The sequence below is a fragment of the Phallusia mammillata genome, chromosome 4 (assembly GCF_965637545.1).
Source record: "Phallusia mammillata chromosome 4, kaPhaMamm4.hap1.1, whole genome shotgun sequence".
Classification (NCBI taxonomy): Eukaryota; Metazoa; Chordata; class Ascidiacea; order Phlebobranchia; family Ascidiidae; genus Phallusia; species Phallusia mammillata.
The window spans coordinates 19,758,181-19,784,021 of record NC_137255.1 but is presented as its reverse complement, the minus strand read 5'-3'; the positions used below and the strand labels follow the sequence as shown (position 1 = coordinate 19,784,021).

General features: G+C 39.7%; 7 protein-coding genes across 8 annotated transcripts; 2 read left to right on the top strand and 5 right to left on the bottom strand.

The window, feature by feature from the left end:
- The first annotated feature begins 57 nt into the window (after positions 1 to 57).
- LOC145222184 (uncharacterized) lies at positions 58 to 6,561 on the top strand. Its single transcript, XM_080088234.1, has 14 exons — positions 58 to 1,553; positions 1,725 to 1,871; positions 1,935 to 2,047; positions 2,114 to 2,308; positions 2,371 to 2,445; positions 2,794 to 2,882; positions 3,233 to 3,380; positions 3,823 to 3,980; positions 4,226 to 4,364; positions 4,430 to 4,577; positions 4,643 to 4,726; positions 5,038 to 5,489; positions 5,711 to 5,938; positions 6,346 to 6,561. The coding sequence occupies exons 1-14, from the start codon at positions 416 to 418 to the stop codon at positions 6,490 to 6,492; spliced, it is 3,261 nt and encodes a 1,086-aa protein (XP_079944360.1). The 5' UTR covers positions 58 to 415; the 3' UTR covers positions 6,493 to 6,561.
- On the bottom strand, positions 6,540 to 8,801 carry LOC145222189 (uncharacterized). The gene is made up of 5 exons (XM_080088238.1): positions 8,677 to 8,801; positions 8,495 to 8,602; positions 8,286 to 8,427; positions 7,900 to 8,036; positions 6,540 to 7,682 (listed from the first exon to the last, which is right to left on the bottom strand). Exons 1-5 carry the CDS (start codon positions 8,722 to 8,724, stop codon positions 7,428 to 7,430), a joined length of 690 nt encoding a protein of 229 aa, XP_079944364.1. The 5' UTR covers positions 8,725 to 8,801; the 3' UTR covers positions 6,540 to 7,427.
- LOC145222188 (transmembrane protein 19-like) lies at positions 8,774 to 13,121 on the bottom strand. Its single transcript, XM_080088237.1, has 8 exons — positions 12,933 to 13,121; positions 12,734 to 12,844; positions 12,505 to 12,636; positions 12,315 to 12,444; positions 12,122 to 12,252; positions 11,780 to 11,888; positions 11,219 to 11,310; positions 8,774 to 9,611 (listed from the first exon to the last, which is right to left on the bottom strand). The coding sequence occupies exons 1-8, from the start codon at positions 13,114 to 13,116 to the stop codon at positions 9,442 to 9,444; spliced, it is 1,059 nt and encodes a 352-aa protein (XP_079944363.1). The 5' UTR covers positions 13,117 to 13,121; the 3' UTR covers positions 8,774 to 9,441.
- Positions 13,058 to 15,253, bottom strand: LOC145222190 (adipose-secreted signaling protein-like). 2 transcript variants are annotated; one of them, XM_080088239.1, is made up of 4 exons: positions 15,022 to 15,253; positions 14,822 to 14,963; positions 14,614 to 14,745; positions 13,058 to 14,552 (listed from the first exon to the last, which is right to left on the bottom strand). In XM_080088239.1, the coding sequence occupies exons 1-4, from the start codon at positions 15,127 to 15,129 to the stop codon at positions 14,455 to 14,457; spliced, it is 480 nt and encodes a 159-aa protein (XP_079944365.1). In that variant the 5' UTR covers positions 15,130 to 15,253; the 3' UTR covers positions 13,058 to 14,454. The 2 variants fall into 2 exon arrangements, with proteins under 2 accessions (XP_079944365.1, XP_079944366.1); XM_080088240.1 differs by having other exon boundaries at positions 14,822 to 14,925; positions 14,990 to 15,252.
- LOC145223585 (arylamine N-acetyltransferase 1-like) lies at positions 13,365 to 14,359 on the top strand. Its single transcript, XM_080089989.1, has 4 exons — positions 13,365 to 13,544; positions 13,615 to 13,792; positions 13,866 to 14,011; positions 14,093 to 14,359. The coding sequence occupies exons 1-4, from the start codon at positions 13,365 to 13,367 to the stop codon at positions 14,357 to 14,359; spliced, it is 771 nt and encodes a 256-aa protein (XP_079946115.1).
- Positions 15,254 to 16,953: 1,700 nt separating the features above from the next.
- On the bottom strand, positions 16,954 to 20,771 carry LOC145222186 (uncharacterized). Its single transcript, XM_080088236.1, has 4 exons — positions 20,659 to 20,771; positions 20,214 to 20,337; positions 18,381 to 19,732; positions 16,954 to 17,785 (listed from the first exon to the last, which is right to left on the bottom strand). The coding sequence occupies exons 1-4, from the start codon at positions 20,671 to 20,673 to the stop codon at positions 17,444 to 17,446; spliced, it is 1,833 nt and encodes a 610-aa protein (XP_079944362.1). The 5' UTR covers positions 20,674 to 20,771; the 3' UTR covers positions 16,954 to 17,443.
- An 881-nt stretch (positions 20,772 to 21,652) lies between these two features.
- Positions 21,653 to 25,725, bottom strand: LOC145222185 (EF-hand calcium-binding domain-containing protein 7-like). Its single transcript, XM_080088235.1, has 14 exons — positions 25,455 to 25,725; positions 25,319 to 25,384; positions 24,998 to 25,143; positions 24,848 to 24,934; positions 24,535 to 24,649; positions 24,256 to 24,470; positions 24,047 to 24,194; positions 23,886 to 23,986; positions 23,662 to 23,819; positions 23,463 to 23,596; positions 23,249 to 23,400; positions 22,637 to 22,849; positions 22,460 to 22,567; positions 21,653 to 22,120 (listed from the first exon to the last, which is right to left on the bottom strand). The coding sequence occupies exons 1-14, from the start codon at positions 25,609 to 25,611 to the stop codon at positions 21,968 to 21,970; spliced, it is 1,953 nt and encodes a 650-aa protein (XP_079944361.1). The 5' UTR covers positions 25,612 to 25,725; the 3' UTR covers positions 21,653 to 21,967.
- Positions 25,726 to 25,841: the final 116 nt, after the last annotated feature.

Below are 25,841 nucleotides of genomic sequence, written 5' to 3'. Positions count from 1 at the left end.
AACAATACAGATCGAGGTGGCTGGTGGCATAGAAAGTCACACGAGCGGAGCGAAATTTATGTCCTAGCTGTTTGTGCTGGTCATGTAATGTCACCAGCTCACGCGATTCAAAAACACTATTGGAATTCCACACAGACAAGAGAAATGTGCATTGTAAGCCGTTCGGCTGTTGCCCTATTTGCTGCCAGGGAATGACACAAAGCAGATGTCAGGCAGATGAGAAATAAAATGCTCTACAGGCAGGAGGCAATGTTAAACTAGCGTTGGAGAAATTAGATAGTCTGGTGGGACTGAGAGCATAAGCTTACTTTATGTTTACAGTAGCTGTGTTGGTAATTGTCACAGCTAACCTATAACACTGTCTCAATTTTATTGAAAGGTTTTTTAGTTTGTTGTGAAAACTTTCGGCAAAGGAATGGTTTCTCTTTGTCTCACTAATCCACGATTAAATGGCGTCGCGAACAAGGGTTCAATGCCCGAAACTCAAAAGAAGCTTGTTGCCGCAAACAAGGTACGCCAAGACGCCAGAAGCTATAACGCACGAAGTCATGATACTTTAGACCACGAAATTAACAGCCAAAACAACAAAGAAGCAGAAATTGAGAAACAGCAAAGCGACCGAACTAAACAAGATGGTAAATTAAAAAGTTTGCCAACCTTGGTTAGTTCAGATCGATCCCCGCTTCGCTTTACAAAGGACTTGGGTGCTGATCGACGGCACAACATGCTGAGGACTTTACAGGCTATGGGAGGAGTTTCTGGGAGAAATAGCCGAAGTCGTTCTCTTCCTGCTACTCACCAATACAGCGGTCATGTTCACGATGCAAGAAAGGACCCATATCGCGTTCACAAGTGGAGATTGAAAAGCGGAAGGTCCCTCAGTTTACAACATGAAAGTTCGCAGCACACAAGAGTGCCGAAATTACACAGGGATTTACCAGATGTGAAACAACAAACCTCAGATGAGTTTAGAACACATGGACGCCAAAAGTTGCCACCAGTTACTGATGCAAAAGCTAAGAACTATGAAAAGGTAAACTACAGCAAGCGGTCCCTACCTACGGTACAGGAGGACAAAGAAGGTTTATTCTGCTTTCCAAATCGCCCAACGCTTAAAAAGCGGAACAAAATGGACGGTGGTATGCTAAAGAGATTGCGGCACAGTATGCAGTATATGGCTCAAAACGATTTTCGCCAACATATGGAGGTGGAAGAACATTTTCATGTTTCTGAATTCTCCTCGCCTGAGATTAAATACGGTGAAGGACACAGGGAGTTTGTAAAGAGGGAGAGGAGAATCACAAAGTGGAAGAGAGAAGGAGGAAGAAACCGCATCCAGCTTCCGCCCATTGCTCGGAGGATGTCAAAGAAGGCGAGCTTCCAGGATCAAACGAAGCCAGAACAGTTTATCGAAACTAGAAGTTCAGATAGAGAAAATATTATCAAACTTGGAGCAGATAGAGAAAATACAAACGACAATATAAAGGAGATCACAAAGCGCAGAATCTCTTCCGATGCGGACGTTTTTGATTCTGGAGTAAGAGAATCGCAAGGTGTGTCATTAAAAGTCGAATTATAGCTCAAGACGGCGTTAGTTTTTTTGTATTATCGAAACCTTTTAAACCTAAGGCAGCTTCAAATGAAAGTTTCCAAAATAGTAAAAAACGACAGTAAAAATTCGAAAAAAATAAAAAAATACTTTAACGAACAAACCTCACATGCAGGAATCTCGAAAGTAACTCAGTCACCGACTAACGCTCTTGGTCACTCCCCCAGTCATAAGAAAACTTCCTCATCGATGACTGTTAACTCGACTGTCACAGTTCGCACAGTGAGTAAGGACGGAGATACTCCCGACTCCGAAGGAAGTGGTACGAAGTTAAACATTTAAATTTATAGAAACAAGAAAAATAATCGCGATCTCGTTTGTGAAGGTGCTCTAAAACAGCGCAGACTGCGAAGAATGAGAACATCCCGAACCTTGATGACAAAAACGGATGGCAGAGGAAGCCCACAGCCTTTTCGCCATGTAAAGGCATCTCGAATGGTAAATCGTTTCTTGTTTACATTTAAAAAGAAATACAAATGTTGATACATGTTTTCGTGGTTTCAGGATGCGTTGATGATGAAGTGGTACGTGGCAGTAAAAACGTCGATTTGGTTCACACGCCTCTGCAAATCACACAGAATGATTGTGGACGACAGTTACAACATCAGTAGCGGATCTGACGACTTTAGTGGCGTCACTGCCGGTGAGGCCAAGCGCGAGGTTCTGTTCGACGTCACCGACTATAAAATGAAGAACCAGGTTCGTGTTGCCGAATGACAAAAAAGTGCCCTAATAATGGACCCAAGTTTTGTGTTTTATAGCTCCGGCTTTCTGATACCACAAGACGCATATTGACGCTCGCTTCGCGCAAACGGACAGATAAGGAGATAAACCTGGTGGGTTGAGGGCATTCTTCTGGTGTAAACTTTGTATTCCGGCGCATAGTCCATTGTAGAACACTTCACATGCCACGCGGGGGCTACTCGTGTTGACAAATTATTGACTCGAACTCAATCACGCTTGGGTAAGGACCATGCAACACAATGTGGCATAGCAAATCTTGTCAAGGGCTCGCACTTCAAATCGCCACAAAGTAAACTTTACGTTTGTTATAAACAAGGAAAACAAAACCAGGAGCACGCAACACGCGACTGTGTAAATAATAATTGCCAGAGCCACTTAGCTGAGCTGGAAGTTTCAAACCAAGAGTCTTCAGGTGCGTGATGTTGGATTTTGTTCTGCAGGTTCAAGCCGCTCTCCGCAACATCAAAGCAGTATCGGATTACTCGACGTCGGTACAAAAGCAGATAGGGCGCCACGGATATTTCGTCGGGTACGAGACAATTTCTGTTTGTACAGACACAATGTTTCGACTATTCCCTTTACCGTCAGACGGCCGCGAACTTAAGTAATGTACCTTCTGTAAAAACCTTGATAAGGAACAAAGCCATTGCCTCAATAGGATGATGATTCATGCAGTTAAATAAACGACACGCAGCTGCATATGAAAAGTCGAATTGCACCATCAATCAGTTTGACGGACTGTAAATATCCTTCAATGTGGTTCCTGTGGCCAAGAAATCAAACCACACCTTAACTTAGTGACGCAACTGCACATATTGGTTCTATAAAACCTGTTTGTATATTGCTTGTGACAGAGTTCAAATTTACTTTTCCACGCAGTTTCGAAGGCAAGCGCATTGTAGTCCGGGAGGGAAGGCGCCCTTTGAACTACTACATCCTGTTGGCTGGATCTGCGGTCGTTATGAAAGAGGATGAGTCGGGAAACACGAATCCTGTGCAGTTTCTTAAAAGGGGGGACGTGTTTGGTGTAAGAATTCTTGTATTATCTACCCGGCTGAAGGTCTTTTACTTTTTGATAACTTTCCGGAATCCAAAACAGCCCTAAAAGCTTCAGTAAAGTAGTAATATTAGGATTATTGCAATGTCGTGTGTCGTATGCCTACAATGTCGCATTTACCTTGAAAATGTAAACAACTCTTTTCAAACAAATGCTCAATGCGACTTCAAAGTTACTTTTCCCTTTACGAACTTGTATCAAAAGTTCTTAAACTATTATTGTGTGTTTAAATCTGCTCTTGTAAACACGACCAAAGGTTATGTTTAAGTATTAACAAAGAAAGTTCAATGTACGTTCGGGCAGAAATCGTTCTAAACAACGGCGCAAAATGTTCAAGCTACCACTTTATAAATTGGATTCATATTCTGACCTACATGATTTTATCTTTTGTGCTGTTGTGCTCAAATCTTAGGAGCACGAGATTTTAGAGGACATTAACTGGGAGTGGACTGTTGCGACAAGTGGTTACTGTGAATTTCTGGTACTGGATCGGGAAAAGTATCAGGAAATTTTTATCACTGGAGGCGGTGGAGGGCTGTTTACTGATCCGGACCGGGGAAAGTTTTTACGGTAAACTCAATTAGGCAGAAAGTTCACGAAATCGTCATTAAACTCCTTTCAGATTTTTTGAAAATGTGCAAGAAAAATCAGAAATTATTCCCGTTGAACATCTTATAAATTTAGTTTCAAATTATTCGTGACGCAAAAAATAGTCTAACATATTATGTTTACCCAAAAACATTTATTTTATTGTCTCAACGACTTATGAAACCATGTTTAGAAGTAATCAAGGTTGTATTTAAAAATGTTGCCAGGTCTGTGTCGCTGCTAAATCAATGGCCGACCGAACTGCTGAACGAAAACCCAAACCGCTGTTTGTTCCGTTATTTCAAACGAGGAGCTCTACTAGTCAAAGACGATTTCAACACTGAGTGGATTTACGTTGTAAAATCGGTAAGGCATGCCACAACCAACAAAATCAGAAAATTTGTTCATATTGGCTGCTATTTTTGTCAAAGGGAAGTTGCTCTGTTATGAAAATGCTGATGGTCGAAAACCTGAGTAAAGAGCAAGTGTTAAGAAGGACAAAAGAGGAGCAAAAATTTAAGCCCGATCCCAATCTTACTCCGCGGCTTGTGGATAAATCCGATGCAGTTACTGAAGAAGGTGGGTGTGGTCTATAGAATTAATATTTATAAGATATGACACAATACTTTTATCTCAATGCGTAGATCATATGCAAGCTTTGCAAGAAAAGGAGGAAGAGCAAAAGAACAAGGCACACGAAGCAAGTGTATACCACCAACTTGAAATGAGTAAGTATATACGAAAGCGTGACAGGTTTTCGGTCATAGATTGCACCAAGAAACTAATGGGATAACTGCCTAGACGTATTTAGTGCCATTTCTCTCGTTCTGCTGCAGCTACAGGCAAGTGATATCCTGAGTTTACTTGCGTATACACAATACAGGCAACAGTAACACTTTTCCGCTGCATTCCCCCCCGAATTGTCATTTTCTTTGTGTCGATGGGATTGTTATTCGCTACTGCGAAAAACATACAACTGGGCAAATGAAGTCATACAGCGATGCCGAATTTACATATGTAAGCTGCCATGTGTTTTCAGGCACAATCCTAAAAGAGCTAAATCCCGACGTGATTGGATTATCAACGTCACCGCAAGCCAACATGGACGAGTACGATCACAGAACCGAGCTTCCACTGTCGACGTCCCGAAGTGAAATAAAACACAAACCGAGCTCTCCGTCCACCGACTTTCACCAGAACCCCGAACTATCAAAATACGTGCAGGAGAACTCCGCTAACGGTTTCAGATTGAGCCGACACTCTGACCGGCACCCGCCTCGCACCCCGAGCCCTATGAAGGCGGCTTATCTTCGAACTGGACCGACTCCTGTAGCTAGTCGAATGTCAGTTGGATCGGAAACCGAAAGACAACCATCCGCAGCAGTTACCGGAGTAGGTTACCAAGGCGATATTGAAACTGTCGTGATTGATGGAAATGTTGAAGAAGCACAAAAACAGATTGACCTCAACAACTTCTTATTAAGCACTACGGTATGAATTGAGATAAACTATCGTTGAAAATCGTTTTTGTTCATATGTACTTCTGATGAATACTCCAACGTACGTTCGAAGTTGTTCTTTTAAACCTTCATGTTTGTTTTTCAGCTAAGGGTGTTTGGATGCAAAGTCACACGGTTCTTTATTTTGACTATAGCATCAACGTATGTGGAAATCTGTAGTTTTCCATCTTTTATGTACGTATTGTTTCAAAGAGTCCAGCAGTGACCACCAAGACCGCCACGAAAATGGACCAACTTCACCCAACTCACATCAATGTTCGGAAGCTCACCAAAGGTGAAGTGTTCGGAGTTGGGTCGAATTTGTACAACGACCAACCGCGACTCTCCCTCGTAAGCAACGGAGCCGAGTGTTTGATGCTTAACAAAAAGTTTTACCTGGAAAACGCCAGCGACGATTGCATACGAGGCTTGCGTGAAACGGTAAGACATGGGCTATTTTATCAGTGCTGAAGTCGTGCTTCCAAAACTGTTTATACCAACGGTCTTATTCTCTATATTCAAGTCCATGGACGCCCAAGTACATTTGACCTATTTCACAAGCTTAAAAACCGTTCTGCATTCACAGAATCCCATTATATATTTAATTATTGCTGTCAGGGAAAACACTGTCTGCAGGACTTCGGCAAATAAGTTTTAAACTTAACTATATTGTATTGCAGCTCAAATAGGATTATCACTTGAAAACGGCTTTTTATTAAAAGACTTAATAATATTTTTCTGTAAAGATTTATGCCAAACTTGGATCCTGTGGGCAGCTTACAACCGCTTTGCTATGAAAACCGATACATGTATTTTGGTAAAGTTGTTCTAATGGGCTCTTATTTCAGCAATTTCCCTATCCTTCCGATGATGAACTGCTAGAGCAGCACTGGCGTCTTATGGCCTGGCAAGCTTACCAATCACAAGCCATTGGGGAAGTTTTGGAACGACGAAACGAAGCCAGACTTCACGTGAAAGCACATTCCTTCGTATAGATTCCACTCGCTACCTTCGCTATGCATTTTGCAGCTGTACCATGAGATAATAAAACATGATACGCTTGATATTTGTAAAACAGCAAAAGATCGTCGCAAATGAACAGTGGTCACAAGAAACACACACGCAAGACGTTAACCAACATGATACAACGGTACTAAGAGCACAGATGTGTAAATAACTTGTTTCTGTCAAATGATTATAACCACAAGCCAGACATAAAATTGACTGTACCGTAACATAAACAATCACCTAACACAAATATCACATTTTAACTAGAATACACACCATAAACGTCCTCAAATGTACAGAAACACTAAAACTGTGTAAAAATGCATTCATTTAAAAGAAGACAAAAGCACAGCGCAATATATTAGTGTGTTTCGTGGGTATTATCTCAAAAGCATGGCAAGTGATCGAAAAAAACATTAGACACTAAATAATTTACTAAAAATAATAGGCATTGGGAAACGCAGACACAACTCAATGAGATGTTCACAAAAATGCACATTTTCCTACAATTCAAATCAGACACATCAGCCACAGTAATTCTATCGTCAGGTTTTACTTGCTTGACTATATAAAGTTTTAGATTATAGCCTGCGAAAGTATCACATGGCAAAATAATAATTTAAAACTCTTTCATACATATACATACTTTACGTTTACAATTGCCAGTTGAGCAAAACGAAAAGTTTATGAAATAAGCCTGGCAACAACACCATTTTCATATGCACACTGTGTAATTGACATTATGTAGATATAAACATCAGCGAGTCAGTTACGACTATTATGCTTAACAAAAGTCACAGGGCTACGAAAGTGCCGCTAGGGCTTGGTGCATTGCTATAGCATTGCTTCCTTTTATGGAAAAGTCTAAGCGGAAGATGCGATATTTACATGTCACTATATTTCAACTTGACCCCGCAAAGTATTATTCCTTTTTTCGACCCATTGTGAAAAACTCCTGGTTCGGTCGGATCTGGAGAAACGTGGACATTCTGTTGATGAAGGATGTTAAAGAGGCAAAAGCGGCGATGTCCCAAGCACACTCCTTGTCCACGCCGTTCTTGGCGAGCTTGGCAAGTTGCTCTTCAGTGACTGCTTCGTTGCGAGTGATTGCCAATGTAAAATCGACGATTGCTCTCTGACGGGGATTCAGCGAGGACGCGCTTGCGTTTACCGCCACCTAGCGAAAGTTTACGCTTTAACAAATATACTTTGCGTTGGCTAATCTGCGCACATGACAGTGTACATGGTTCGTTTATAGCTCGGTTGGCCAACATTACCAGAAATCAGGCCTATGTATCAATTTCAATATTTCTTATCATTAATTATTTCCTATTTCAGGTGTTAAACAACAACAGTAACTGAGAAATTTTCCAGTTAAAAAGCGAAATCTCTACCTCGTCTGCAAGCGTCGGGTTGTTTGAGGACAGCCGGTGGAGGGCGCTGTGGCTTACAACGCAATAAACACATTTGTTGTAGGAGCTTGCAGCAATTCCAACTAATTCCCGTTCGGCACGATTGAGCTTGGATACCTCTGCGCAAATGAAGTCATGCTTTACCATAACATGTATCCGTTCCACAATTGACTAAAGCCTTTTAACCACTGTATGATCATATAGAGACTGTCTATCATGAGAGCTCAAGCCCGATGCCGATTGGTTGCCATGAAACAAAAAAAGGTATATCTGGAGCAAATTCTCTATAAGGCACTTGGTCAACATCTACGTTCCGCCATTAGAAAAAAAGGCCTCTGAACTAAACAAAATATAATGCAATTTCTTACTTGTAATAGCGTCATGAAACTCGAGATAACACATCAGCTGTTCGGGTCGGTGAGCAAGCGCATGAAACAGGTTCGGAATAAATCCAACTTTATCGTCAAGATTGTACATCCGCTCCTGCACGTGCACTGGTAAATCCTTCACCTGTTTCAAGGTATATAATTTGTTATACATAAAGTTGACAAAACCCACATTTTGAAACAACACTTACGTTGTTGGTGGGGTACCGAGAAATCGGCGGTTCCGATTTTGGCTTTGGTTTTGACTCCGTTTTAACACTGGCATATTGGGTCACGTGACAAGGCGAAGTGCAGGACACCTGCATACAAAACACGGGGTGTCAAAATGTACAGAAAAGATGTGACTTTAAAAAAAGTTTGAGTCAAGCTGTACCTTAAATGCATGCCGACACAAATCGTTGATTCTGTTAAGCCCGCGCATGCCTTCAGTTTTTGCACAAAAATAAACTTAAGCACCTAAAACAGATTCCTGGAGAATAAGAGGTTTCATTTCGTTAGAAACAACGCTATTGTAACTTATGTCATGGAAATATCGAGATACGAACATTTGACAAGCAAAATAACCGGTTTGAACGCTAGCAAACAGTCCTTAACCTATTTTGAGCAAACTAAAAACAGGTATACTTTACTGGTTGTAGTTAGAGTACGTAGCTAAATACAATACTTGGGAACGCAACATAAATTTCGCAATGAAAGCACAAATGCACAATCGTCAAACAATAGGCATTCGTGAACACTTCAGGTTGCATGATGCAGTCGCTATAATAAATCTAAGTGTCCCAAAGTTACAGTAATTGAAACATTTTCCTATGGCAAAACAAAACCACTCTTCCCAGCTTGGCCACGTTTAAACAGTGGAAACTAGAATGTTAGCACGATTCTTTTCAAACGCTGAGGCTCTTGGGCATGTGCAATATTCCTTTTGTGTGACATAGGAAGAAAGACAAGAAAACAACGTCTGATGGTTGAGCGTTCTTCCTTGGTTTTATAAAGTTTACTGTTGATGATGCTCTGGTATTGAGTTTACAAGTTTCCCGACCAAACACTTATTTTAATGCTGATTTTCAATAATGCAAGTACTTCGTGCTTCTCTGGAGACTGTAGGTGAAGACTCCATTCAATCTGTCACAGTGAATGGTCAAGGAACCATCGCATTGACAAGATACGCGTACAACATGGGAGACAGAAGAGCGGTGGTGAAGCAAGAAATAAAGTTGACTGCATGGTTGTTGAGGAAATTTACACCGGATATATGCTTCACGCCCGGACCAGGTGTGCCGACAACTTTCTTGGCGTCTTCATCAAATCCTAAACGACAAATAAAATGAAATAACGCGCCTCATTATCTTGCTGTAGGTAAGACACAAGCCGCAGAACGCCACGGTGATAACGCTAGGTTTCGATTTTACAGGTCAAAATCCAAGACAAACTTTTAAGGATATTTTCGCCTACAGTTGGGGTGGCCATTGCTCTATAAACACCCACTGCCTCAAATATCAGGTTAAATCATTAACTAAACCAGTCTCAAACCAACTACATCTCGATTATGGGCACAGTTTACTCTGTTTATCACAGGTTTTAGCTCGGATGTTCAAACAACTACTAAGGAACCCCATTCAGTTCTTATTAGTTTTGCTTTTATCCATATAACTGACAAAAATGTGTTAATGCTAATTAAAAGCAAAAATGCAAAAATGGTAATACGTTCTACGTCAGGGGTGGGCAAACTTTTCAGTGCAAGGGCCGCATTCAAAGGTTTTTAATCTTATCGGGCCGCATAGTATTTCACCAACGGACGCCAATTGCTTACTTGTTTTTTTTGTTTTAAAATAACTTGTGTAAAGAATTTGGTTTATATCACATATATATATCATTTTAAGTCGCCTAAAATGCCCAGATTAATAATTTCTAACTTGGTGCATTAGTTTAGCTGAACGGAGCTAACTGTTTATGACGTCATAAACTGTATTGTGACGATACGCCTGTTCTTTCGCATTGTTTGCACACAATAAGCGGATAAAAAGCCTGGCGTATATGGTCACTAGGCTGGTAATCTTTTTTTCCAGTCTCACGAAAGCTGTTTTTAGCTGTTTGAAAATAAAAATATTAGGCAAAATAGTTTTAGTTACGTCACGGCCGCCAGTACATGTATTTTAACATACATGGCCACGACCGCACAAACTTGTCTCCGCGGCCTCATGTCGCCTTACGGCCGCACGTTGTGTACCCCTGATTTAGCCCAAAATATTAACATAGTATATTTTCAGCTATGTGCAAATACGTTTGTTGTCACTTTAATGATTGTACACACATTGGTTGAAACGCTACAATTGTAATTGTTTTAAAAAATAAACAAGCATTTGTTTCAACATAGGCTACACCACGTTTTTTTGTTAATAAATTCCTTGCGCTAACATTAAACAATGCGAGCCGCTTTTAATAGCCGTGTTTAATGTTCGTTTGCAAAGAACTGCTACGACCTAAACTTGATCCAAAGTGACCAACGTTTTGGCGTCAACAGTACAAAGTGGGCTGTATTTGAAAACGTAAACCGTTTTTGCTTTATCGAACAAAGAAATTGTGTCAAGTGACGATTTGCATAATAACGTGGCAGAAACAACCGGCTAAAGCACGTAAAAAGTATCTGCGTTTAGGCAAGTCGCATCCCCGGTATTTTTAAAACTCTACGCCTGTGCTTATAATTCTATTCAGCGTTGCTTGGTCACTTTCTCTTCAAAGTTTGCGAACATTTGGCGGGCCGCACAAACTCCTTTGCCGGGCCGCATGCGGCCCGCGTGCCGTAGTTTGCCCACCCCTGTTCTACGTAGTACCACGTAGTTATAAGCCCAGAAAACAACAACAAACAAACTCAAATTTTGTTGTTTGTACCAGTTCTGCCAATATTTGTACCTTACCTGAATATTGCATAGTTGCACCAAGAAAGGAATCTAACGTTGATCCAAAAAATCCAGACCAAAATCCCAACACAGCAAGAGACCACTGCAAACTGAAAAGTCGACAGATCATATTAAGTTTCGAAAAGATTCAAGTTTCGAAAGCACGGGTGTTTATTTAGGTCACAGTGGGTTTTTCGCGCTTTTCGTGTAGGTCTTTTCTGAGAAGGGTGTGTACTAGTAAAAGAACGGTAAATGTTTGTTTGTAGGTCACGTATTTCAATGTTGAACATTACAGTTACTCTAATTGGGTTTTGAATAAAACATGCTTTCTTAAGTTTTGCAACACCAACCAAGTCTTTTACGGAAATTGGCAGAGACCTATATCGAAGGAGGACAGTTTTTGTTACATTCGCCAATATTAAACCTCTAGTGCAGGGGTCGCCAACCTTTACCGCTCAAAGAGCCATTCGAACCGGTTTCACACAGTAAAAAACACTGGGAGCCACAAAGCCGTTTTGAAATAGGAAATGAAATGCCATTGCAAAGCGGGTCGGAGACCCCTGCTCTAGTAGGACCAACCTCTGAGAATCCCTTGCTACGTAATTAGTTATCATGAACGTCACCCCGATAACCGCACCTCCACTCATGCTCGCAAGCGTTCCCAGCACTGACACTCCGCCATTGGTGCCTGTAACGTGCCAGACTTTTTACCAACGATTTGTACCATATGAAGGAACACCCAAAAGACGTCTTTAAAAGGTAAAACAACCTTCCCAAATAACATTTTTCCACACAATGAGATGTTATCTTTGATACATGCGTTTTAACATTTGGTTGAAGAAATAAATGAATTTTACTTTAAGAAAGTTCGAAATAAGTTTTCCATGTCCACATTTTTAATCAGGCAAGACTTCTGAATACCTGCGGGCACTCTCTTTCCGCTTGTAATTAACATGGAAGTGGAAGGTCCGACCGCTGACCCAAACTCAGATGCCCAAGTGTCACCGCAAGCACATGCAATAGATGCCAATATGGCTACGGACAACCAAGAACTATAAAGTAACATACATAAAATGTTAACAATTGACACTCTCACCGATGAAAAGTGTACAACCTTGTGTAATAACGAGGGTCGGAAAAATTGACAGGAGTGTCCATACAGCCTACTTCTAAAATGTATAAGAGTGCTAAGCCTGTGGGAACGCCTCCGTTGTTAAGAACGTTCATCCAGTTGCGCGTTGGTTCTGTGTAGAAACAGATTGTTGGCATATATAACTTACATCTCTACATGTTAGTGGACTTACCTTGTCCAGAATCTTGTTTGGCCTTTCTCACCGCACGAAATTTGGTAAGTTTGGAGCTCGTGTAGAAAAACACCAACAGACACGTTATGAAGCCGACGTTGGAAATTGTCAGAACGAATCCAACATAAAAAGCTACACAAACACATGACCATAAAATACATTTCAGATACATACTGTAAACTGTTATTAATTTGGTGATGATAAGTTTGCACCAATCTGGATTACTTACCAGCCACAATTCCTGAAAGTGATAATGATTTTCTCCTTAGTTCACGAATAGCAAATATACAGGGAACTGCAAACGCTGTCAAAAGTCTTTTTGGAGTAACAACCACACCACCTAGAAGGAGACAAATACTTGTAATGTTACAAATGTAATGTTACAAATGTAATGTTACAAACTGGTTGTGTAAATTGACCATACATACCGAAATGGGTTCGGATTGTTAGAGAAAGTAGCCATGATGCAACAATAGCTGGAATCAGAATTGTAGAAAAAGCAGTAACAGTAGCTGCTAAAACTTTAATCATTTCCCCAATTGGGCATTTCACACTGATATAATTTAATAAAAATGCATAAATTTTTAGGAATCGAAAAGGCAGAAGAAACATAACAATGACTCATCAATAATTATATCACTGGACCTAAATCAATTATTAACTTTGCAAAATGGCAAAAGATTTTGCGTACACACAACATAATAAAGTTGATCAACATGAACACAGAAGACTATTTTAAGAGAATAAAATATTTTGGCAAAAAAGAAGCAACTTTGGATGTGCTAAAAGAGTTGTGTTGGCATCATGTTTGTCATGTGCCCTTTGACACAATTAGCCTTCACAGTGGCTCTAGGAGAGTTATGAAAGTGGAAAGTCTGTATCAGAGCATTGTTAACAACAACAGAGGTGGATTCTGTTTCGAGCTCAATGGCCTTTTTCATTGGCTGTTACAGCAGATGGGATTCAATGCAGTAATCTTGCAGGCACAAGCATACATGGATGGCAAGTTTAATGCAGATTATGGTCATTTGACAATAATGGTAAGTAAACAGGTCAAGGGACCACATTTGAAGGTTTTCTTTGACTGGTTGTCCTCTTAATTGATGACAGGTTATATTTGAAAACTCCGAAAGGTGGATTGTTGATGTTGCTGTTTTACCAAATCCAATAAATCTGGATGCACAGGGAAATCAAATTGCAAAACACAGCCTGTACAAAATCACTACAAATCTGAATGACTCATACTACTACCTTCAAAAGTTCAAAAGACACACGGTGGCCAAGACAGGTTCGAATTTAACACATACAATTTACACTCATAACAGGACATATATATAGAGCATCTTACATTATGTTTATAGAAGGAAGACCAGATGAAATGGAACAAAAACTAAAAAGGCTTGTCAAAGCACACACAAATGATGGGTTACAACCAGATGAAAGTGCATTTTGTTGGGAGCACAAATTTCGATTTCATACAGTCCCTGTGAGATTGTCTGAATTTCAGGTAAGCACACAACTTCGTGTTTAACTTAAGTATGTTATACACACTGTTGATAGTTTAAATGACCTATCAATATCATTTTAGGGCATGATGGATTTCCACCAACAAAGTGAAGAAAGTGAATTTGCCCACAACAGCTTCTGTGTTCTTCACAATGACACAGGTTACATTGCTTTGTGGGGAAAAACACTTGTTCGGAAGCACTACTTAAATGAGTTTACAGAGGTAGTTTGTGCATCACATCAGGAGAATAATGAAGAACTTCGGGAAATCCTTAAAAGACTTTTTAATGTGCAGACTCAGGCAGATTTAAATTTGCATGGACGAGACATTGGAAGATTACTTCAATAATAGTTTACATTTTTGTGACCACTGGCAAATTTGTTTTTGAGGTTGCAGACATAATTTAGTGATCTGAAATGCAAATAGCATAACCAGCTTAAATGCTAAAATCCTTGCCAGTCACTTTGCTCCGAGTCATAATCTGCACAACGTTCAATACACTTTACTGCTGTTTTTAACGAGGGTGTTCCTTGGTGTTTACCTGATACAGAAAGAAATATATTTAGCCAAGATGAACATTTTCATAAACTATTAAAACATACCAAGTATTTCCATATGCAACACAACAGTCAGTGTTTCACATTCATTAGTTTCTGATACAAATTCAAACTTTTCAGTTACAACACCTTCTTTGTGTTCTGGAGTGTATTCCATAAATATCAAAACACCCTCATCTTGCAAAACACAAAACAAGGCTTGGTTTACTATAGAAAACAACATGATAATTACACAGCTGGCTAGCATACTTACCTTTAAATATAAGTTGTTTAACATGAAGTCCAAGCCCTGGAGCAGAGCATGTAACATTTTCCGATAGTATGATATCTTTTGGAATAGTAAATTGAATAGAATATCTGCGAATTTTTGAACTGATGACAAAATAAAACAAGCACTTCAACCAAGGTTAGTAAAAGTGACCTGTTAAGAATCTTTAAAAATCCAATATTGACGTCAATTTTTCTAGGAGATGACTTGGATTTGACAACTGTTACTGCACTGTGGTCCGCAACCTGATCTGTTTGAAATGAAACTCCTCCCTTTGGCTTTGGACGCGACATAGTAGGTGGTTTACACTGAAACTGGTCTATTTCACTCCCTACAAATCAAGAAAAGAATACGACAACCATTTACAACATATTTAATGCTTGTTTGTTTTCTTTTTCATTTAACGCTGTGGTAAATAACCGTTACTACAAGTGAACAGTCAAAGTAGATAGTTTGTGACACATTAACCGTGTCGACAGTTTTACAATAACATATGTTTTCTATAATTTTATCTTTTGATTCAGGACGATTTAACTTTTGCACAGAATTGACAAATATATGGTAAGTAAGCTGCAGACATTATCATGTATTGGATCGATGCTTTATATTGATATGTTAACAGAAATACAGTTGTCACAATTATCTAGAAAAAATGTTCTCTTCTTTGTTTATTGGCCGACGGATCGGAACCACACCATAAAACTTTTTTTATTGCTGTAAAATAATATACAATATGGTCAAGTAAAAAATGTAAGCAAAGCATATGTAAGTTAACAGATAGCAACGCGGAAGAATCTGATAACAATAAACTTTAAAAAGGTGTGAAACAATATAAAAGGCAAAAAGAATATGGCTGCAAAATAGAAGCATTTGGTAATAATTTCAAAATCATCATTGTACAATCGTAAATAGTTTTTGTTTGTTGTGCCGACAACTCATGGGCGTGTTCACAGTATGACACAACATTCATCTGCTGGAACATCACTGATAGGCTTTCGAATACGTGTTTTCCCTACACTTTTTATGAGGACTTGTCCACTTTTGTCCACTGGTTGTTTTGCCGTTTCAGTCTCAGCCCGACGATTATCTCCGCCTTTAGGTGATGTGTCTGGGCTGCTATTTAACGTCATGACTTAAAACAATGCAAGCGAAACCTTCGTGTTAGGGTAAAATCCACGATTGTTTGAGCCTTACAAGCGACCTAGCGTACTTGGTTCCATGCTGCAAAATAAAGTCGGAAACGTTATGTAAACAGCTGCCTTTCACACACAAAAGGACTCTAAAATTTTATTTGGACTGCGTTGGCACACACCCTTGTTGAAAAGTACGCAACCTTGTTGTATGACCAGTGGTTCACAACGTTTATCGACAAATTCCACACTTAACAATTCAAAACATTCCAATTCCTCCCCAATAGACCACTATAGTAGATGCTAACTATAGAAATATCTTTTAAAATTGGATCCTTTATCAAAGTTACAGGACATATTCCCAGAGCTAAAGTGTCTATTTACCAACCACATGTACATCAACAAGCTAAATTGCTCCTCAAAATTGTTCCGAGGTTGGAAACCTGTTTTAGACCCATTGTGCAGCAGAAAATCACACTTTTATTTTAAAAAATGGTGATTTGTTTGTCAAACAAGTTTAATGAAATATAATGATTTTTGTAGCAATGGCATTAAAAGTCCACTTGAATAACCACTTTACTGCACTACATACTAACATGCTGTTGGGCTTAAGATCCACTAGTTTTACTTTCGATTCTCTACACAAACTGTACATGTTTGGTTCTTTGAATTGGTCAGTCTGTTTTTGTTTCACATTTAGCTTGTTTTCACGCAGTTTTACTGCACAAAGCTTCACGCTACAGAAAAAAACGAGCTAAACTGTAGTTCCTGTTTATAGTTTGATCGTAGAACCACTAATTTGTAAACACAGCCTAATTGCCTGTGTGACATGAAAATATAGTAAACGACCAGTCCTTGTCTGCCGCTCGTCGTACAACCCATTGCGTGCGATATAGACCGAACTTTCGGTCGGTATATAAATAGAGTCTGACTGGTGTATATGTGGTTCGAGTTGCCTGTTGATTCGCTTGAAGCAAAACACGAGTCTTTCGTTGCACGCAATATCGTGTAATTTATTCGCAAACCGACCACAACTGCAATCCACTACAACACATTTGGATCGTGAAATATGTCTTTTGTCGCGTTACGACCTAAAGTGCTGAATTTGAAAGAACGGTTAAATACCGATCCACTTGTCGGTATCAAGCAGTAGCCTATCCTACAAGGTAGTAGGGTAGCAAATGGAAATATATTAAACAAGCTGCTATGACCAAACAAGCAAGCCTAAATGGGAAGATTTATGTAATGTAAGGTATGTCGATGAAGGTTAAGCATTTGGAATGTGTATAAGTCTTTTTTTTCGTGGCCGCATAAAATCAACTTTCACAGCAAAATGTCAGTGCTGCCGATGTTCTAATTGTGCGCCAAAGTGTGCTCATTTTGCAACATGACACAAGCGCTTACAGCGTAGTTCGCAATCCATTGAGCACTGTTGCACTTCCGCTGGCATTCAAACATCACAAAGACATTTTACCCTTCACATAACGACACAGCAACTCTTCTTAGCTTTGTCACTGATTGGGTTCTGAGCTTCCTGTCCTCGTGACGTGGCAGCGGGGTTTTCTGACGTCAGAGGTTCATTTTCAGGTGTGTCACCGTTGTTGATATCCTTCCCAGCAGCAGGTTCTGCGTTTTTCTGTTTTTCTGGCGACCCTTCAGTTTCGGATTCGGCAGACTTGCCATTTTTGGAATGCTCTTGCTCCTGCGTGTGTGGATCAATGACCGACTGAGCCGAGGTCTCTTTTCCACCATTCTGCGATTGTTCCACGACACCTGGATTTGTTTCACCTGTTTCCGCTGAGGCTGCTTCGACAGTTTTCTGAAAGCAAACATAACACAAATGCATGATGACGGGACGAATGTTAACCTATGTGGTTTTTACTTTTTCTACATCAGTGTCCCTAGCCCTTTTGTAACATTGGACCCCTAATCTAGCTCCCAATGTAACCGTACTTCTATCATAAACTGTACCAAACCTATCAGCAATTGTTTGCAAAGTAGCTTGTTTCGATTTGGCGTCACAAACTCTGCACGATAAATCCAACTGAGTAACAAAATCCAGACAATATTTTCTCTCGATATTTGATTTTGATACTAACTATTTAAAGTTTGTGGTTCCACCCCACTTTTTAGGTTTATGTGGCAATATCGTTTATTAGTTGTTATGTTGTGATTTCCTAATTGCACACCATTACGTGAGCATCATGACACAACGGCTAAGGATAAAAAACAACGTTTACACTGTCAGATCGAATGTTTGTGGTGATAATACCAATTCGCATTTAGAATATAGGTAACATTTATCAAAAGTACCACAAGGCAAACTGAAATGCAGCATGAAACATCAAGCAGGTTGTATAGGAATTAACACACGTCCAGTGACATTAATTAAACACAGCTGTAAGAGAGCTTACCTCCGAAATCAGCTGGGTCGTTTCCTGAGATTCATCGCTCATTTCAACGTCTGGGGGAGGCGGTAGATTTGCGTCCTCGACAATAGTCTCATGGACAGGGTCTTCTGGTGGAGGAAGAGGGAATTCATCCTCAGTCACACTATTGCCCATCTCTTCCACTGGAGGTGGACTTGGTAACTGTTCGCTGGACGCTATATCTTCTGGCGGACTGGGAAAGTCTTCAGGTGGCGATATTGTTAATATAGGAGGAGGCGGGGCTGGCATTTCATCGGCAGGTTGCTGTTGTTGTTCGTTGGTTTCTTCCAACGGCGGTGGTGATGGCAAATCCATAGAGACCTGACTCTGCATTGCAATATCCACGTTAGCTGGAGGCGGAAGTGGAAGGTCTTCCTCGTGGTCTGTTGACTTTTCGGAATCTTTAAACGGTGTATTATCCTTGTTAGTAACATATTCAGTTGCTGGTGGAGACGGAGGGGGATTTTCACTTGTCTGATTACTTTGCTCAACTGGTGTTTCCGCTATTATGTCTGTTGACTGTTCAGGTGACTCTAAAGTGTCATTATTGTCACCAACTGTTTCCTCGGAAACTGAAGGGGGCGGGGGAAGGTTTTCATTTGTTTGGTCACATTTTTTTTCTTGTTCGATTGTTGGTGATGGCGTTTCGGGTTTATCCGAGTGTGGGTCACTCTCCTCTTCCTTTGTATTTGCTGGCAAATTAAGGGGAAGTCCTTCTTGTCTGTCCACTTTACTCTCTGTAGATTGCTCAACATGGTCCGCGTGCATTTTTGTTTCACCATCGCTGGAAAGTTTTTCGTCATCTTTTGACGCATAGGGGTCACGTGTGGGACTATCCTCGATGCAAAAAATTGCGTCGTGGATGGCGGATTGGGCTATTTGATTCGCCGCGTCGTCAATCAGTTTTTGTTGGGCGGGGCTACCTGGCTGTACAGGAGTGTCCTCAGTCTCTGAGATAATCGATTGAACGTCCTCAGCTGTCTCGGGCATCGGCAACTCGATTGTGCCCTCTTTCACAGACAGTTGCATTTCTGTTGTTAATTCATTTTCTTGATCAATATCTGATCCCATCTGTGTTGGTTGTGATGAATCGGCAGGTAAAAGATCTTCGGCGTAGGTCAAGGGCGTGGTAAGAGGCCCATCGTCGTCAATGCGCGAAGGGTTTGTTACATCGTCTTGTGCAATATCAGATGGCGAAGAAACTTCAGTTTCTGTAATTGTTGATTGGCAAGTCTCTAACGAAGGCACCACGACAGTTTCTATCGGTGTGTCATCGACGTTAAGCCCTTCGCCATTGTTGTCAGTTCCTGTCACATTGCTTGAATCATCTTTTTCTTCTGCAAAATGATTTATAATGTCATGTATTTTGAACCATGTGCTGTATACTATACTAGCAAATTCATTTTTATCGATTTTCAAATTTATTGATTTTAGTTGATCTAATTTCAACTGTAATTAGTCTTCAAAATCAATACTGTCTTGGAAAATGCAAAAGGGAAACTCCGTAGGCTATATGTACTGAAGTTACGTTGCCGTTTCACGTAAAACACCTGGCTTATTAAAGTGGAATGATGTTACATAATTCATGAATCTGTGTGACAATTGATGCCAGAATGCGTAAACCTTTTTCGATGAATTGTATTCAATAAACGCTAGAATTGGGGTGGCATGTTTTCAGTTCAGTATATAAAACACTTATAATTATAAACTCATTAAATAGGCGGAAATAACGAAACCATCATACGTAGCGTATACCAAACGTATTAAATGGTAGCACAACCATTAGTGCTATGTTAAGTAGTGAAAACGTTACCGTACGTTTATTATCCATTGCAATGCTGTTTAGCTGACTCAGTAAGCTTGCCTCCTTCTCAGATATTCCACTCTGTACTTGCAGGGTAATCTCAAATGTCGACAGGGGCCGATTCGGTTTCGCAACTCTCTGCAAACAAGTTGATATTTCAACAAAACACAACACAATCAAAGTTACTACAGTCGCGTCAGTTCTATGTCTGGACTCGCATTCGGAATTCCTCGTACTAAGAGAGGAAATATTGCACCAACATCTGCCACTGAAACGTTTGCAATGCTCGCATCGATCCAGCCTTCCAGATGACTGTTATCACGATCTGGCGGTACTGTTGCCGAAAGAAAGGCGATCGAAAACCGACAAGTTGGTGAGTAATCCTTTCTTTAAGGAATCCGGCGCAGCGGGAACTAACAGACTTTAACTGTACGAAAAACACACGAAATGTAAACTTACCGTCCTTGCATCCATCCTGGCGAAGTTGGTCGTTTATTAAAATCCAAAATAGACTAGTTACATCTTAACAAACAAATAACCTATCCAAAGGCATACAAAAACGTCTGAAACAAAACGCAGTGTGCTATAATAGAAAATTTACAGACGCTATAACCTTCATAACAATGGCACAATCTGCGAGATAGGCGTAGATAGCATTAGTGCGGCTCTGACCACCCTAAGCTGTGCCACTTCCTTGCCCTACAACGCGTTTCTACTGATGATCGGTGCGGGCTGTGTACGTTTTACGCCGCTCTATCTGCACACCGGATTCGCGTGGCACTATATGGGCTTGGCACAGGAGACTGATTAACGGCACGACTCCTCGTCAACAGTTTACCCGTGACGTGTGTCCAAGGGTCCGGTGATTTGCACGAGAACTAACATATTTCATCACAATGTACAGTATATACAACTAAAATTCAAATTGTGTAAACTTTTTTGGACTTTTTGATCCGACGAAAATGTGTTGTTCACATCATTATCCCAAAAGAACACTACAAGAAAAGCAGACTTACTGAGTGTTGAGCGCTACTCGAATTTGGGTTTGGTTGGATGTGTATTAATGTAGAACAGGGGTTCCCAACCTGTGGTACGCGTACCACTAGTGGTACGCGAAGGTTTTTCAGGTGGTACGCGAGTAGCGTCCGTTCTTTTTTCACAAAAACCTGGATTCACAACTTTATCATTTATTTATCTGGTTTTGCTGACCAATTGGTGGACAGTAAACAGAACAAAATAATTGTGGGTCTTTAGTGTTATTTTAGTAGGCCAATATTATTCTCTTGAATAAAATATAATTCGATCAAATTAGTTGTTCTGCCAGAAGTGGTACGCGTGGCAGTACAGAGCGTCCAAGTGGTACGAGATCGTAAAAAGGTTGGGAACCCCTGATGTAGAACCACCAGAAGCTGCGCTATCACGTTTCCAAACTACATAATGTTTAGTCACAGTATTTAGTATAGTGCGTATTTATTAAAGCAACATTTACCGTTTGTATAGTGTAGAAATTTGACACAATCAACGTACAATTCCTTAAAACACACAAATGGTACCATATAGATGTGATAACTAAGGCACTGGACAGACGAAAAGCTAAAAAGTGCAAAATACTACAACATTTTGAAAATCGACATAGTCAATGTAGATTTTGATACAGCGAAACTGTACTGCATTACGTCAGATGTATGTGCATAAAACACGATGTATAAAAAGGCACTATGCGCTAAAAGGGACGGTTCTATGACGACTAAAATGCACGCGACCAATTCTAGTCAAAGAGGTCGACTACACTCGAGGTTTTCCTGCTGTTTGACCGCCTTGATGAGGTAGAAGCCTTGCGGTTTGAGTTGCTTGTTGGGTTGGTAACAGTACAATGGTAAATCCATTCGTCTTGGTTGAGGGGCATTGCGTGATCGACAAGCTGCAAAGCAAAAATAAGGCAGCGCATTCCAAAGAATAGTTTAACATACAAAACTAGTGTACAGCTAAAGTTGAACAACAACCGAACGCATGGAAATAGTAATTACTTCCATTCGACTATTAAGGTTGTTACAAAAGCTTTAAATGTGCCGCACATTTTTTGTAAATCTGGTAGTACTGGCATGAAAAACACCCGAAGTGGGTTTTACTTAACTAACCTGCAACTGCAATTTTATGCTATCCTTAGTAGTTAAGTAATCTAAAACTTTTGTATCAGCGGCAAAAACGTTTTTCCGCCGTTTCTAAACATCAGTTCACAATAAGCAGTAAGCTGACATACCGTTTTTGAATAGGGCAAAACTTGAATAGGAATGACGTTCTTTCCTTTCAGTGTCATACAGTTTTTCGACATTGAACAATCTGCCTGACATCGGATTGTCTGTGCTGTCTGCAACAAAAAAATCAGTAAATACTCCATTGTTTCGTCTTTCATTAACCAACAACCGCAAATTTTTACCTTGTTTTCAAGTGCAGTTGATGTTCTAAAATCGCTGGCGTAAATGTACCAAACTAACCCGTCGATGCAGTTCACTCTGTGGGTGACATTCTTTTGCGCAATGCTGTCCAGAAATCCAGAAGCTATTTCACTGTCCTTGCCAGAACCCAAATGGGAAACCTCTAAACTCGCTTTGCAATCTTTTGTGTACACGTTCAGGTGAAACGGACAACCCTACAAAAATGAAACAAGTTGCAACTTTCCACATGATTTGACAACTTCTACATCTGTGATTGGTAACCTTTGACGATATTAAACTACCGTTGTCCCAGAGTAATCATATGTGGACTCAATGTAATTTATTCCAATGAAAACATCATTGAGCCCACTAAAGTTGATAAAACACAGTTGATGAATAAAATAAAAATATTTTATAAATGATGAAAGCTGCTATGCTATTTAGTTAAGCAAGTATGTGTTCTCATCTCTCGTAACCAGCTACACTAATGAGAATTTATAGGTTGAAACAGTGTGCACTGTTTGCAGTTTATCATTTATTGACTCGATGCTTTACATATGTGTTTGTTGTTGTTATTTTTTTTACTATTAACCTGTAACATTTGTGTTTCTTACCTGATCCAGTTGTAAATTACTGTTAAACCCAACGTGCTTCATCATGTCAGCAAACTCTTGTTGAGCTTCGTCACCATCTTCTTGAGCTTGCATCAGATGCAGCTTAACGAATCCCTCCTTGGTAATTTCATCATTCTCCACTTCCAGATTATCTGCTCCACAAAAACATACACCACTTTTTCATATGTGGCTTAGGCAAAGGATGGCATCTTACCTAGAACAATTTGCCAGGCCTCATCATCCACTTCCTCATCACTGGTCATCATTTGATACCAATTAAACTCATTTCTGTTGAGAAATCCATTTCCATCTAAGTCACAGATCTGGAATACATCACCTAATGCAGATCTGTTGCAAAAAATATTAAATACTTCAGTGTGTAAATATATGTGACATTAGAGTTCCTAGTCCACCTGAAGGCCCGAGAAAGTTGGTATTCGCCATTTTGGTCTTTTCGAGTAAGTTGGAAGTCTCCTGATATGCCAAGATCCCTGGATTTGAGCCTGCATCCTGTTGTGAATGGAATTACTTTGTAAGTTCCACTTCTTAAATCTCCTCTCCAGTACCATTGCTAATGTGTACAATTATATTAGATTGGAAACATTTTGCACAAAACATGCAAAAATAATAATCTTACCTGTTCATCCTTTGATTCAGTGAAGGCGACCAGTGTACTCTCATCAGTATTAGACTCTCTGTATATGAAGGCACCAACATCCACATTGGATTTGCGACTCTCTACATATATATATATAAACAACTTTATTTACGTATTTCAGTGCACACAATGTCTTGTACCCTCACTGCCAGATACAACATATGGTTTGATGGTTAACCACACATTAGAGGCAAATGGCAATTCCAGTTTGTAAATGTGGCTGACAGTTGTACTGTCTTCTTCAAGATCAGTGAAAAAACATCCTTTGCTGTGGACATGATTCCAGCCCTGCATGAAAATCAAATGCAAAATATAAACAAAATTTTAAAAATAAAATCGTTTAGTGTACCTTGAGTGTTTTGGGATGGTCATTGGTGGACTTCAAGTTCGGTGCTGACCCTTGAACCCTGATAGCATCATCAAGTCTTTGCAGTGCCACCTTTTCTTTTCTGGGTGCAACCGCTGATGATGGCCGGGAGGAGGATTGTGAGTTTAGTTTTTCACGAGTGGTATCTTCAGATTCACTTCGACTCATTGCAGAACCAGGTCTGGCAGTGGAACTTCCTGCAACACAATGTAGAAATCAAAGGTATATGGTAATAAATTCCTTATGAAATGGATATCTTACGTTTTGTTGGAACCGGCTTTTGAGCTGTGGAATAGGGATCTGTTCGATTTGGAAACATTTTTTGTACATTAAAAGTCTTGCATTCGTTTGATGTGGACAAGACCATTGCTGAAAACTGCACAGAGAAAAAACTGATTAATAAATTTGATGGTTGTGATTTTTTATTTACATACACTTTGTGTTAAAGAAAAAACACAATTTGAATGATTTAAAATGAGAAGTCATTGCCCTATTTTTAATTGTTACCAGAAAAATACCACTGCAAAACAAATTAGCTTTGTCACATACAAGTAGCACAGATTTATAGTCCAACCTCTTCATAGTCTAGTTTCCCATCTTTGTTGGCATCTGCCATGTCAAGAATTTTCCTTATTTCACTGTGTGTCATTTTTTCACCTTTCTGTTAAAAGTTTTACCAATGGTCACATAACGATTACAATTATTTAAAACCATCATATCTTACTGAGGTCAATACTCTGTACAGTTCAGATTCAGAAATAAATCCATCACCATTTATATCAATCTTCTTAAAAGCAGTGATCAACTGGTTTTTGCTGGTTGATTTCATTTCTTTTGCAAGTTTGCAAAATTCTGAAAATGTTACTGCACCTGTTTGAAATACAGTACATTATAATAAAGCAGTTGGCAAAATCAAACATTTTTGGATTGGCTTCTACTCCAATTCTACAAAATAGAAAAGATACGCATGGTATTAAAATGGTTTTGCACACCTAGTATTTTAGTGCATTGACATATACTCTAAGGAAAGAATCAAAACAATTACCTGCACTTTTGCTCCATATAGAGTTAATTTGTTTTCCTGTGGGGTTTTTACCTGCATATTGGAGTACTGCAACAAAAACATACATTGTAATTTGAGTTGTAACTCAATGGGGATAAATATGTATGTAATATAACACCTTGTGTCAATTCTTGCCTCGTGTGGATACTTTCATCTGTACTTTCCATAACATTTAAGTATGCGGCTTTGTACGCAATATCGTCATCTTGAGTAAACTGCCGCTTACTACTTGCAAAACTTCGTTCGGAAAGTAAGCTACCCTTCCTACTAGACATCCTAGCGTTTTAGGCAGTTATCTGATATATCCACGTTGTAAAGTACATGCTACAAACAAAATTGTGTTTTGGGCATTTTGTTTCCAACTGTTGTTATGAGCAGCACGCTTGGGTAACTTCGTGTAAATAGTGTTCACTTTAAGGAAGAAAGTTATTTAAAACTAAATGTTTTTTAAACAAGAGAGAACCTTTATTTATGTTATGATTTTCAGTCATGGTTATCCGTTTGT

What these genes read in the sequence shown, in the direction of transcription:
- LOC145222190 (XM_080088239.1), bottom strand. Translation starts at nt 15,129, where the DNA reads ATGTCGCGTCCAAAGCCAAAGGGAGGAGTTTCATTTCAAACAGATCAG. An exon ending in TAAACAACTTATATTTAAAG is followed by an intron (nt 14,746 to 14,821) that starts GTAAGTATGCTA and finishes GTGTTTTGCAAG; the next exon opens with ATGAGGGTGTTTTGATATTT. An exon ending in GTTGCATATGGAAATACTTG is followed by an intron (nt 14,553 to 14,613) that starts GTATGTTTTAAT and finishes TTTCTGTATCAG; the next exon opens with GTAAACACCAAGGAACACCC.
- LOC145222188 (XM_080088237.1), bottom strand. Translation starts at nt 13,116, where the DNA reads ATGTTTCTTCTGCCTTTTCGATTCCTAAAAATTTATGCATTTTTATTA. An exon ending in ACTTTCAGGAATTGTGGCTG is followed by an intron (nt 12,637 to 12,733) that starts GTAAGTAATCCA and finishes GTGTTTGTGTAG; the next exon opens with CTTTTTATGTTGGATTCGTT. An exon ending in TGCAACTATGCAATATTCAG is followed by an intron (nt 9,612 to 11,218) that starts GTAAGGTACAAA and finishes TTTGTCGTTTAG; the next exon opens with GATTTGATGAAGACGCCAAG.
- LOC145222184 (XM_080088234.1), top strand. Translation starts at nt 416, where the DNA reads ATGGTTTCTCTTTGTCTCACTAATCCACGATTAAATGGCGTCGCGAAC. An exon ending in TCCCGACTCCGAAGGAAGTG is followed by an intron (nt 1,872 to 1,934) that starts GTACGAAGTTAA and finishes TCGTTTGTGAAG; the next exon opens with GTGCTCTAAAACAGCGCAGA. An exon ending in GACCGGGGAAAGTTTTTACG is followed by an intron (nt 3,981 to 4,225) that starts GTAAACTCAATT and finishes AAATGTTGCCAG; the next exon opens with GTCTGTGTCGCTGCTAAATC.
- LOC145222186 (XM_080088236.1), bottom strand. An exon ending in CATTGCAATGGATAATAAAC is followed by an intron (nt 19,733 to 20,213) that starts GTACGGTAACGT and finishes ATCATTTTGCAG; the next exon opens with AAGAAAAAGATGATTCAAGC. An exon ending in CGACCCAGCTGATTTCGGAG is followed by an intron (nt 17,786 to 18,380) that starts GTAAGCTCTCTT and finishes GTTTGCTTTCAG; the next exon opens with AAAACTGTCGAAGCAGCCTC.
- LOC145223585 (XM_080089989.1), top strand. Translation starts at nt 13,365, where the DNA reads ATGAAAGTGGAAAGTCTGTATCAGAGCATTGTTAACAACAACAGAGGT. An exon ending in ATGGTCATTTGACAATAATG is followed by an intron (nt 13,545 to 13,614) that starts GTAAGTAAACAG and finishes AATTGATGACAG; the next exon opens with GTTATATTTGAAAACTCCGA. An exon ending in TGAGATTGTCTGAATTTCAG is followed by an intron (nt 14,012 to 14,092) that starts GTAAGCACACAA and finishes ATATCATTTTAG; the next exon opens with GGCATGATGGATTTCCACCA.
- LOC145222189 (XM_080088238.1), bottom strand. Translation starts at nt 8,724, where the DNA reads ATGCGCGGGCTTAACAGAATCAACGATTTGTGTCGGCATGCATTTAAG. An exon ending in GTTTCATGACGCTATTACAA is followed by an intron (nt 8,037 to 8,285) that starts GTAAGAAATTGC and finishes TCATTTGCGCAG; the next exon opens with AGGTATCCAAGCTCAATCGT. An exon ending in ACCCGACGCTTGCAGACGAG is followed by an intron (nt 7,683 to 7,899) that starts GTAGAGATTTCG and finishes AACTTTCGCTAG; the next exon opens with GTGGCGGTAAACGCAAGCGC.
- LOC145222185 (XM_080088235.1), bottom strand. Translation starts at nt 25,611, where the DNA reads ATGTCTAGTAGGAAGGGTAGCTTACTTTCCGAACGAAGTTTTGCAAGT. An exon ending in AAAGCCGGTTCCAACAAAAC is followed by an intron (nt 24,471 to 24,534) that starts GTAAGATATCCA and finishes ATTGTGTTGCAG; the next exon opens with GAAGTTCCACTGCCAGACCT. An exon ending in TTTTGCCCTATTCAAAAACG is followed by an intron (nt 22,121 to 22,459) that starts GTATGTCAGCTT and finishes TTTGCTTTGCAG; the next exon opens with CTTGTCGATCACGCAATGCC.